General features: G+C 31.6%; 1 protein-coding gene across 12 annotated transcripts in view; it reads left to right on the plus strand.

Annotated features, from left to right (window-relative positions):
- Positions 1 to 12,933, plus strand: part of CNTLN (centlein) — a 427,436-nt gene that overhangs the window by 147,148 nt on the left and 267,355 nt on the right. For all 12 annotated transcript variants that reach the window (XR_012484846.1, XM_074282960.1, XM_074282961.1 and 9 more), the window contains one exon: positions 9,924 to 10,086. Coding sequence is in view for 11 of the 12 variants with exons in the window: in XM_074282960.1 (XP_074139061.1) it covers positions 9,924 to 10,086 (163 nt within the window). In the remaining variant the exon portion in view is untranslated. The remainder of the gene's footprint in view (positions 1 to 9,923; positions 10,087 to 12,933) is intronic.

Genomic DNA, 12,933 nt, shown 5'->3' on the forward strand with positions numbered 1-12,933 from the left:
TTTTAGAATCCAAAGGAAAGACTTGATTCTGTTTTAAATTTGCTTTCTTTTATATGTGAAGCTTTGGTTAGTCAGTATACCATATACATGTATATTTCTTAGCAGTGGGATTTTCTTCCCTCTTTTGACCTTCGCATTCATTTTCAAGACAATTAGCTAGGGAAGGGGTATACTCTATGAATGGGTAAGGGAGTGAAATTAACTGAACTGAAAAGGGATAAAAGCCACAACTTTAGCCTTGTTAGTTAATGCCATGCTCTAGTCAACTGATAATTAGCACAGTAAATTATGGGTATAACTTATTAAAATGTCAAGGATCTGCTGTTTCAATATTAAATGTCATTAGATAAGAGTTAGGACTCTTAAGATTCAAAATAAATCCCTGATTCAGAAAAGAAAAAAAAAATTCAAATATAATAAAACCAACTTGAAATTCAAGAGTTGTTGTTTTAACTCAAACTATTTATCTTATTATTTAAAGGCTCATTCTTTCTCTATTCAACAGAATGACTTGAATAATTTCACAATTCCTTTCCTATTTATAGAATGAAGGGTAGGTATTTTGCATCCTTAAAGATATTTTACTTCAAGACTAATTGATAGAGTAGGTGCATTGCTCCATTTCATGTCAGACATGTGCATCTGTTTCTATTTTATAATTGGAAGGAATTTTATATCCTTTGTCCAAATCTATCATTTTACAAATGACTTGAGGACCAAGGAGATTAAGTAATTTAGTCAGTATCATGCATATCATAATTGATAAGACTTGGCTTTGAACCCAGATCTTCTGACTCCAAATACAGGTATTGTTCCGGTTAAGAGGCATGTTTAAGACTTGACTTCTTTTATTGAGAGTCACTTATTACCTGTGTATAATGTCCAGGCTAGCTCTTTGGAGGGCCTCAGGATCTATTAGAGGATCAGTCAACATCCTTGGTTTTTAGGGGGATAAGTGAAGGAGGCAGGCATGCTGCCATGTGGCTTGCTAAAGATGGAACCTGGATACTGGAGCCTGAAGTCTCCCCTCCTCAGCATGTTGTGACAGAGACTCCAATTCTTGCCTAAGACTATCTCACCATAACACATTCAGCAGGCGCCAATGGTGAGAAAAGCCATCATATCACCATCTCATCTAAATATATGTATATAGAACTATTATCTCACATTGAATAGGTAATTAGCCTTAAGTGCTCTGCTGTCTTACACCTTTTCAGAGTTCTAGCCTTCTACACCTGTGTGACCTTGGACAAGTCACTTAATTCAATTCTCCCTTGTGAAGATAAAAAAGGATAATATTTTTAAAAAAATATTTTAAAAAATAATAGCTTTTTATTTTCAAAATGCATACAAAAATAATTTTCAACATTCATTCTTGCAAAACCTTGTGTTCCAAATTTTTTTCCTCTTCTTTCTTCCCTCATCTCCCAGACAGCAAGTTATCAAATATAGTTTAAACATGTGCAGTTCTTCTAAATATATTTCTACATTTATCATGCTGCATAAGAAAAAATCAGGTCAAAAGGTCAAAAGGGGATAAAATGAAAAAGAAAAACACAGACAAGCAAACACCACCACCAATAAAAGATGAAAATACTATTCTATGATCCCCATATTCAATCCCCAAAGTCCTCTCTCTGAATGAAGCTGGTTCTCTCCATCACAGAGTATTGGAATTGTCCTGAATCATTTCATTGTTGAAAAGAGCCAAGTCTAAGAAATAATATATTTAAGATGTTTGTTTTGTTTTGCTATGGCTATGATTGCTATAGTTATTTCTATTATTTCAACACATTATCTCCCTTGAGTTTGTTTTGGTTTTTTTGAATGGTATGTTATTTAAATAGTTTATGAATATATTATGTCAATCCTGACTATTGCAATTTAGCATAAATTATATTTCATTTTATAAGTTGAAATTTGTATGTCCATTTTCAGACTATCACAAAAGTTAGTATCTTAAACTATGAATTAATCTTGGCATGGTACTCTTGAGCCTTTCCTTCTTGTTAAGAAGGAGAAATTAAATGCCACTTGGGAAATTTGACTAATTTTAATACTGTAGATAAAATGCATTAAGATGAGAAAGTTTATATCTCCAAGAATTCTATCTTCATTAATTGATGTTAAAATTCTGTTACAATATGCTTTCAACCTTAGAAGACTCTATAATAATTGAGTGTGGAGTAGCTGGAAGATACCATTACTTTATGATTATGCCAACACAGCTGACATCCATACTGACAAACTAAAATTATGCATGAATTTACAAATCTTAGCCACAAAATATTGACTCTTCTATCATAATGATAATTACATATATTATGCTAATTGATAACTAATAACAAAAACATCAGTTATTGAAAAAGACAACTGCAGAATTGGCATAGTGGTGCTTATTTCTTGTTCATTTTGTACCAGTTAGAAAGAGAGTTTCTTAAATCTACATGGAGCAAATGATTTGTATCTAAAATATCTCAAAGGAGAGAGACTTCTTTGTATTTTTCTCCAATCCTAGTGAAAATACTTTGGTAAAAATATAACTAGCCATAATAATAAATTCTTTTTTTTTTAAGTTTTCTTTTTTTGCTTTTTATTTATTTTTTAAAATGATTTTCTGGTTTTAATTGAATTTCTAGGAAATTAATTTTTTTATTTTGTTAAAATTTGCTTTTAAAGATATAATTTTTCTTAGAAGATTGCTTTAGTTGTGTAGCTGAAATTGATATGTTATCTTAAGTGCTGCCATAACTGGCTAAAAATTCTTAAAGGGTATTTCATTCTAAGTTAGTGGAAGTATTAAAAATAGCATTTGAATCCTGCAGTTATAATAATTGGTAAGGAAGCAAAGAAGAAAACATTCTCTTGCTGTTCTCAGGAGTCCCTTTCTTCCATTGTCTTCTGTTTTCTAAATTTTCTACCCCTGCCATCAGTCAAAGCAGAATCCATATAGAAGGCCCTTTCCCTCTCACTGGTTGCTTGGTGCTCATATGACATAGAAAAAATGTCAATCAACTTTTACTCTGTCACTATCTTCTTTGTTCTTTCACTTCTTACCATTTGCATTACTCATATTCTGTGCTGTCTCCTGGCATTTTTATTGTCCTTCAGCACCATTGTTCCCATCCTAGTAACCAGTTGCTTTGAACATGAGGAGAATCAGGTTCAAAGTAGTCTAGTTCTTGTTGAGCCTCCTATATTTTGAAGAATGAAATTATTATTTATAAAACCTTCAACTTAATAGTATCTCCATTTTGATAGATTCCTTCAAATACTTAGATAATTGAAGGTCCATTGACATCCCTAAATCAGTATTATGTAATATATAATATAAAACTAGTTTTAGGTTTGTGATCCAATTCCAAAATATTAAATCTTTTCCCTCTTGTCTTCAGGGGCAGGAATTTTTAAGTTTTTTAGTTTCTTTGAAGGGCTAGTGAAGTCTATGGAAGTTTTAAAATAACATTTTACAAAATTTAGAAAACAAAGTATATAAAATTACAAAAGAAACAAATTATGTTGAAATTGTTATAATATTATTAAACAACACCCCAAGCATATAGACCCCAGTTTAAAAACAAAGAATCTAATATTGCTTGTTCATTTTCTTAAAATTTTAAATTCATTTTGAACTTAAATACATAAAAATAAAAAAAAATTTCCATGTACACAGTATAACATAAAATATTTTTATTCTCATTTGTGCAGCTATTTTTCTCCTCTTTCCACCCCATTCTAGAGAAGGCTATCATTAAATAAAACAATATGTTTATATGTGTGTGTGCACACGCATGTGCATATATGTAAAAATATAGTGTACATACTTCTTTGTCTTTTTCTCAATGTGGATAATATTTTTATTCATAGGTTCTTTGTAATTGATTTGAAAATTTGATAGATATAAAATGATATTTCAAAGTTGTTTTAATTTGCATTTCTCCAGTTATTAATGATTTAGAGCATTTTAATATGATTACTAATAGCTTTGATTTCTTCTTCTGTTTATAACTACCTATATATATCCTTTGCCCATTTTCCAGTTGAGGAATGACTTCGTCTTATAAATGTGACCAACTTCTTTATATATTTGAGATATAAGATCTTATTCTGAAGGCATGTCTATAAACCTCCCTCCCCCCAATTATCTGCTTTTTTTCTGATTTTGACTACATTGGTTTTATTTGTATAAAACCTTTTAAATTTAATGTAATCAAAATTATCCATCTTACATCTCACAGTGCTTTCTTTCCTTTTTGTTCATAAGTTGTTCTTCTATCCATAACTTTGGTAACTAATGTAATCCATGTTGTTCTGATTTTCTTATAATATCTCCTTTTATATTTAGATCATGTACCCTTTATGACCTTATCTTGGTAAATGGTGTAACACAAATAATGTTCTATCCCAATTTCTACCAGACTGCTTTTCAGTTTTCCTAATAATTTTTTTAAACAAATAATAAATTCTTATCTAAAAGCTTAAATCTTTATATTTATCAAATTCAGGGTCACTATAATAATTTACAACTGTGTATTGTATGTCTACGCTGTTTCAATAATCTACCTTTTGTGTGTGTGTATGTATGTATGTGTATATGTATGTGTGTATATGCATGTATACTTTCTTTCATAGTAATATATTTTCAATTTTTTTCTCTTTATTTTCATAAGCATTTATGATCTCTCTTTTCCACTGCCTTCTTCCTTTCCTTGATGAATAATTTTAAAAAAGCAAAATAAAACCTCTATAACCAGTATGAAGAATTCAGTACAAAAAATTCTCCTGTTGTCATTTTATATTTTAATTTTTATTACTTCTCTGCCATTTTCTTTCTTCTAGAGTCTTTGTTTATCATTGCATTGATCAGAATTTTGTCTTTCAGAATTTTTTTTCTTCCACAATGTTATTCTTGAATACATTTTATACTTTTCATTTCACTCTTTCAATTAATGGAAATTTCTTTTGAAATTGTTCATTCTGTCAATTTTTTTTTTTTTTTTACCTCAGTAATATCTCATTACATTTATATACCATAATTTATTTAGTCCTTTCCCAATAGATGGTTTTAGTTTTAGGTTTAGTTTTGGGCAATTATGAATAAAGTTACTATAAATATTTTATATTTATTTTATACATTTTATACATATTTTATACATCAACATACATATTTAACATACATACATTATATATCTTTCTTTATTTAATCTCCTTGAAGATATAGACATAGTAGTTGTATTGTTGGCTCAAAGAGTGACTTTTTGGATAGTTTCATGAATATATTTTTTATTATGCCAATATTATAATATCTATGATGCTTTTTTGAGTAAGATAATTCTTTCTAGAGCTAGATTTTATTTATGGCTCTCATTCTACCATGCCTTTAATCATAACTGTGAGGTTAAATCCTTTTACTCTTTATATATCTATCTTATCTTCCTTGTTGCTCATATTTTGTGCATTTCTGTAAACATATAGTAAATCCTGTATGTGTGTGTATATATATATGTGTAATATTTACATACATAATATACATACATAGGTGAAACATATACACACACACAAACACATACACACATATAGATAAAACAGTAGGCCTTTTTCTTATTTATTATTATTGTTAGATTAACTAACAGCTGCCTGAGTCCTCCTCAGTAGAGAATTACCAACTGTTATTATTCTGTTCCCCTTCTTCTACCACTTACTAGATTATATTTCATTTGATATGACCTTTGGTTCCATATCAATATTGCTTGTAGGGCAAAGAGCTGTTTCCCTAAGAGTTCAATCTTTTTTTTTCTGAGCAAAGATTCATGCGTATTAGTATGATTCAGTGATCCTCCTTCTTCTTCTCTGTGTCACATTTTCTACTCTCTAATGTCCTCATACAGAACAAGATCACTTTTTCTACAATTTTTTCTTTGTTGAAGCTTTTCTTAAAACCCGGAAATCACTTTTTTCCCCATCTGACTCATTAAAAAACCTATCCCAATTAAACCAAAACCTTTTGGCACTCTAATAATTATGATAGATAAAATATCCTATAGATTTTAATTTGTCATTTGGGAGATAAGAAATTATACTTGCTATTAGTTGCGGGTTGTAGGATTGAACTATGTTTCGTATTTCATCCTGTCTGGAAGAGTTTAGCCAATTTCATTGACAAAGTAGATTGATTTCTGTGAGCTTTCAATCCATTTGATGTTTTCTTCTCTTCTATAAGGTTGCATGATTGTTTGGATAGTTATATATTGTGGTAAGCATGTCATATAATTCTTGATGCCATTTTAAAAGCTTGGCACTTGCTTCAATTTTTATCTTTTTTTTTTTTTTTTTTTTTTTTGCACTAAATTTTGCTAATAAGTACACTCAAAATAATTAAAGAATTTGTAAATAAGAAGACTTCCAGTGCTTTATTCTTGAGTAAAGTTGATTGGATTTGTAAAGTTGATTGGATTTGCAAAGACTTATCTTAGCATAGTACAAGCACTAGCAGCTTTTGCAGCAGTGTTAAAAGGCAAGATGGTGGAGTAGGTTGGTAAATTTCAAGCTCTTCAAATTTTCCCCACAAACAGAACAAATTTGCACCTCAGGGCAAACACAAAGTAGTGGAAAATCAAGAAAACTTGGGGCAGAAAAGGAGTCCTTCTGATACAACCCAAGAAGATTTGAAGAAAGACCAGGCTGGGAATTAACTTATGCAAGTGTGAAAACCTTCTATCATCATAGAAACACCATGTGGGTTGCCCTGAGATGAGTTGGGTGTGTCTGTATCCTCAGTAGGAACCACAGAAGCTGTCACATCCAGGACTTCATGTGGACTCAGGAGTCTGAGTCCAAAAAGATTGAGGAACTTTCTGTTGATTAGGAATGCCAGGTCTAGCTCTGCTGCAGAGCCACCACAGGGGAAAAGAAGCCCATGTCAAGAGTGCTGAGTCAGTGGGGCAACACCTGGCTGCTGGCACTTGCAAGAGCTGGAAGCTCTTGGTTTGGAATTACAGGTCAGAGGGGAGAGCGGAAATGAAGCTAGAGGTACTATTCCCCCATCTCACAATTAGAGATGCTTACACTAATATTTCTTATTAAAAAAAAAAATGAATCAGCAACGAAGAAAGACCTTAACCATAGAAACTTACTGTGGGAACAGGGAAGATGAGGGTTCAACTTCAGAGGAGGATACTGAAATAAAAAAAGCTGCTTCTACTCAAAGAGTAGTGTTAAATGGCTTCTGGCCCAGAGAGAATTTATAAAACTCAAAAAAAGAATTTAAAAATCTAATGAGAGACGTTGAGGAAAAACTGAAAAAAAAAAAAAAAAGAAAAAAGATAAAAACCATCCAAGAAAAACAAGAAAAAAAGTTAACCAAATAGAAAAGGAGATACAGAGTATCAGAAATGAAAGTAACTCTGAAAATTAGAATCGGGCAAGGGGAAGCCAGTGAAACTATGAGAGACTAAGAAATAACAAAACAAATTTTAAAATATGAAAAAGTAGAAGAGAATGTGAAACATAAAAGAAATGACAGATCTGGAGAACAGATCAAGAGAAAATAGAAGAAAAATTGGATTGCCTGAAAATTGTGACCAAAAAAAGAACCTTGACACAATAATGCAAGAAATAATCCAAGAAAATTGTCCTGGTGTGATAGAACATGAGAATAAAGTAGAAATAGAAAAAAAATCCACTGATCACCACCTCAACAAGATCCTTGTGGAAAACACAGGAATAGTATTGCCAAATTTCAAAACTGCCAGATCAAAGAGAAATTTTTTTTCTTTTATTAATTTTATAATTATACATTTTTTGACAGTATATATGCATGAGTAATTTTTGTATAACATTATCCCTAGTATTCATTTTTCCAGATTTTCCTCTCCCTCTCTCTACTCCCTCCCCTAGATGACAGGCAATCTCATACATTTTACATGTGTTACAGTATAACCTAGATATAATATGTGTGTGTGTAAATCCAATTTTCTTGTTGCACGTTAAGTATTGGATTCCCAAGGTATAAGTAACCTGTGTGGATAGACAGTAGTGCTAATATTTTACATTCAATTCCCAGTGTTCCTTCTCTGGGTGTAGTTGTTTCTGTCCATCATTGATCAGCTGGAAGTGAGTTGGATCTTCTTTATGTTGAAGATATTCACTTCCATCAGAATATGTCCTCATACAGTATTGTTGTTGAAGTGTGATCTTCTGGTTCTGCTCATTTCACTCAGCATCAGTTCATGCAAGTCTCTACAAGCCTTTCTGAATTCATCCTGTTGGTCATTTCTTACACAGCAATAATATTCCATAACCTTCATATACCATAATTTACATAACCATTCTCCAATTGATGGACATCCATTCATCTTCCAGTTTCTAGCCACTACAAAAAGAGCTGCTACAAACATTTTGGCACACACAGGTCCCTTTCCCCTCTTTAGTATTTCTTTGGGATATAAACCCAGTAGTAGCACTGCTGGATCAAAGGGTATGCACAGTTTGATAACTTTTTGGGCATAGTTCCAGATTGCTCAAAGAGAAAATTTTTTAAGAAACAAGAAATAAACAATTCTAATATGCTGGAACTACAATTAGAATTTTACAGGACTTATCAACCACTGCAATAAAAGACTGCAGGTCCTGGAATTATATCTGCAGTCAATCAAAAGAACTAGGCTTGTGACTAAAAATATCATATCCTGCAAAATTATCTATAATATTGAATGAGAAAAAATGAATATTCAATGAACTTGCAGATTTCAATAAAACCTGAGCTCAATTGAAAATTTAACAAATAGGAACCAATATCAAAGATTAGTTTCAAGAACTTAACATGGACAAATTGTTTATGTTTTTTATGTGGAAATGTATAGAGGGCTGAAACTCTGAAAAGGTGTACTTGAATCAGACAGCAGAGTACTTAAGGCTACCTATTCTATGTGAGATAATGGTTCTATATACATATTTTTAGATGAGATGGTGATGTGATGACTCTCCTCACTAATGGTACTTGCTGAATGTGGGGTGGTGAGGTAATCGTAGGCAAGAATTAGAGGCAAGCCATGTGGGCAGCTTGCCTGCCTCCTTCACTTCTCTCCCTGAAGACCAAGGACTTTGTTTGATTCTGACTCTGTTTGATTCTGAGGCCCTCCAGATAACTAGCCCGGACATTATAGAAATGTCAATTTTAAGTTTTACATCAGCAATAAGGTGGCTTAAAATAAAGATTTGGGCAGAGTTAAGGTAAAATAGTAATTATGTTATATGAATGAGATGCAGAGATAGAATAGACACAGAGACAGTAGAAGAAGTTGGAAAAGTCATAGTTCTGAAAATCTACTCACATTGGGAATAGGCTAATTAGGCAACATTACATATATATATACCATGGGGCAGCTAGGTGGCGCAGTGGATAGAGCACCAGCCTTGGATTCAGGAGGACCCGAGTTCAAATCTGGTCTCAGACACTTAACACTTCCTGTGTTAACCCTGGGCAAGTCACTTAACTCTAGCCTCAAAAAAAAAAAAAAAAAAGAAAGAAAGAAAGAAACATATATACCATGAAAGGTATAGCACCAAATGGGAAACAAAGATTGAGGGACGAAGACAAAGATTGTCTTGGTGATTGTGTCTTGACATTTTTCAACTATTGGCATCAATTCAATTCAATTCCTGATACTTAATTGTATTAAGAAGGTAGATATCCAGGACTTTTATATAACAAACTATAAAAGGAAAATTGATAAGTATTATATAAGTATTGATAAGAGTTATTTTAGAGGTTTTATCTATTTTATTGGTATATTTGATGTATAGTAAATATTTTGCATATTTTTCTCATGTACAAGAAATTCAATTTATAATGTTAAGTGAACACAGTTATTTAACTGAGATGATTTTTATTAATGTTTTCTCTATTGCTTTCTTTTGCATAGGAAAGAGTTGCAGGAGCTGCAGAATTTTTACCAACAAAATCAGGAACACACAGCACAGCAGGCAGAGCTAATCCGGCAACTTCATGTTCTCAATATGGATACACAGAAAGTACTGAGAAATCAGGAAGATGCCCACACAGTTGAAAGTATATCCTATCAAAAAGTATGCATTTATTGTCATAAAATTTTATTTAGCAAAAGTATAATTAGATAATTTAGATTTTTAAAATTTCAGTGTTTTCTTGTTAATCTCCTTTTTATAAATTTTCTTTTAGATAAAACAACAGAAATTGGCATTGAATTTGATGGTATTTTGTATTCTAAGAGTAATACTTAATACTTAACAACAGTAAGACATGCTACAACTTGGGGGAAATGACTATAAAATGGTAATTTCACTTCGTATGCAATGATGGCATATTATGAAATCTACTTAGGTTTTATTCCTAACAGTCAGGAGATTGTGGGATAGAATGTGAGGATTGATTTTTGTCAAATAGAATTCCCTTTTGTGCTTAGAACATTTGGAACTGCAACTTTATGTGAGTGGAACCTGAGATTATGAGCGTACTCTTACCAACTTAGATACTATCTTGAATAGGAAACATTAAGTAATTATATATTCTGGATTATTAAGTTTATTAATTTTTTTTCCTTAACATATTTAGTAAGTACAGAAGCAGTATTACATAATGGAGAAAAATGCTAGATTCAAGATTTGGGTTTATATTCTGCTTCTGACCCTCCATGTTATATTACATTGTAACCTCTCTGTGCCACAGACCCCATCTTAGAACCTACTGCTTTGCTGAGGGGTTGGGATTTATATTTATAGAGGTTTCTACAGTGAGATATGCTGTGTTGGTCAGATCACAGATCTTTTACATATTCATTATTTGCAAGAGTTTTAGATAATGAATTGATTCAGAGGTTGTACCATTCATGGAGTTTATAATATAGAAAATATTTTGTGGTATGTTAACATTCATTTTAATCCAAGGTCATAATATTCATTTTTCTGATTTAATACTAGATGGTTAAAGTTTCAGGGTTTTTTTTTTTTTTTTTTTTTTTTTTTTTTTACATTTGCTGACTTTTTGTTTTTCATATTTAACTACCAAATGATTTTATTCACCCTCTCAAGAAACTGGTTCTATAATTTAGGTACAATGACATTGTGACAATGATAGGCCATGTCAATGCAGTCTAAGTAGTGAGAGTCATATATTTTTTCAAATTAATAGGCTCATAGTACTTAAAGCTGAAAGGATATTTTAAATAACTTTTTGTTCAGTCTTCTCCTGATGAAGATGAAGAATCTGAGACCCCCCCCAAAAGCCAACAACATGCTCAAGATTACAGAGAAAGATCTAGAATCCAAATTCCTCAAAGAAAAATAGGAATTAGTCTCTCAAATCATAGAAAAGCTCAAAAAAGATTTTAAAAATCAAGTAAGAGAGGAGGAGGAAAAATTAGGAAGAAAAATGAGAGTGATAAAAGAAAATAAGGATCAGCATCTTTGTAAAAGAGACACATACAAAAATACTGTAGAAAATAATACTTTGAAAAACAAGATGGACCAAATGGGGGGGAAAAGGCACAAAAATCCAATGAAAAGAAAAATGTCTTTAAAAGCAGAATTGTCCAAATGGAAAAAATATATATATAAAAATTCGCTGAAGAGAATTTTAAAAAGTAAAATTCTTTAAGCATTATCTTAAATAGGAAGAAAAATGAATGTTTAAATTATTGCCAGACTTAAAGGATTTTGTTGCCAGAAGACCTGAACTTAATAGAAAATATGATATGCAAGATCCAAGAGAAATAAATTGCAAATGTCAAGGACTAATTATAATGGACTCAATAAGGACAGACTGTTCATTTTTTAAATGTGGAAATATTAATTGTAAGACTAAGACTCTCAATAATTTGATAGTCTGAAAGAAAGATTGAGGTAGAGATGAGTATGATGTGATTCTAAAAAGCAAAATTGTAGGAAAAGGTAAAAAGAATAATTATATAAATGACATGTGGGAGAAAGAACTGATGCAGAGGAATTAGATGGGTAAGGAGAACTATTACTTCTGGAACCTCCTCTCTTCAGAAATTGGTTAAAGAAGTTACAATGCTTATATATCTAGAAAGGTAAAAATTCTTCTGTATTCAGAAAGAAAGGAGGATAAGGATATTGGAAAGGGGGAAGGGGTAAGAGAGATTTTTAGAGGGAACCTAACTCACATCAGATCTATGTTAAAGAATGAATAGTAACACAGACATTTAGTTTTTTTATTTTATTTTTTTCTACATATGTATTTTATTTTATTTTTACATATGTATTAACTTTTAAAATATACATTTCTTTATGAATCATGTTGGGAAAGAAAAATCAGGACAAAAGGGAACAACCACACCAGAATTTTTTTAAAAAGAACAGAAAAAGTGAACATAGTATGTGTTGATTTATATTCAAGCATCTGAGTTCTATTTCTAGATGCAGATGGCATTTTCCCCAAAGTTTATTGGAATTTCCTTGGATCACTGAACCCCAGAGAAGAATCAAGTCTTTCGTAGTTGATCGTGGCACAATCTTGCTGTTACTCTGTTCTGCTTGTTTTGCTCAGCTCGGTCATCATTTTTTTAGAGAACAATAATATTCCATTACCTTCATTTTACCACAGCTTATTTAGCCATTCCCTAACTGATGGTCATCTACTGATTTTCTAATTCTTTGCTACCACAAAAAGAGCTGCTACAAACATTTTTGCACATGTAGATCCTTTCCTCTCCTTTAACGTTTCCTTGGGATACTGATACAACAGTAGTTGTACTTCTGGTTTGATAGCCCTTTGAGCAAAGTTCCAAATTGTTTTCCAGAATGGTTTGATCATTTCACAACTCCACCAACAATGCATTAGTGTCCCAGTTTGACCACATCCCCTCCAAAATTTATCATTACCTTTTCCTGTCATTTTAGCTAATCTGAGAAGGTATCCCAGAGTTGTTTTAATTT

This window comes from Sminthopsis crassicaudata, chromosome 1 (genome assembly GCF_048593235.1).
Source record: "Sminthopsis crassicaudata isolate SCR6 chromosome 1, ASM4859323v1, whole genome shotgun sequence".
In the NCBI taxonomy this organism is placed as follows: Eukaryota; Metazoa; Chordata; class Mammalia; order Dasyuromorphia; family Dasyuridae; genus Sminthopsis; species Sminthopsis crassicaudata.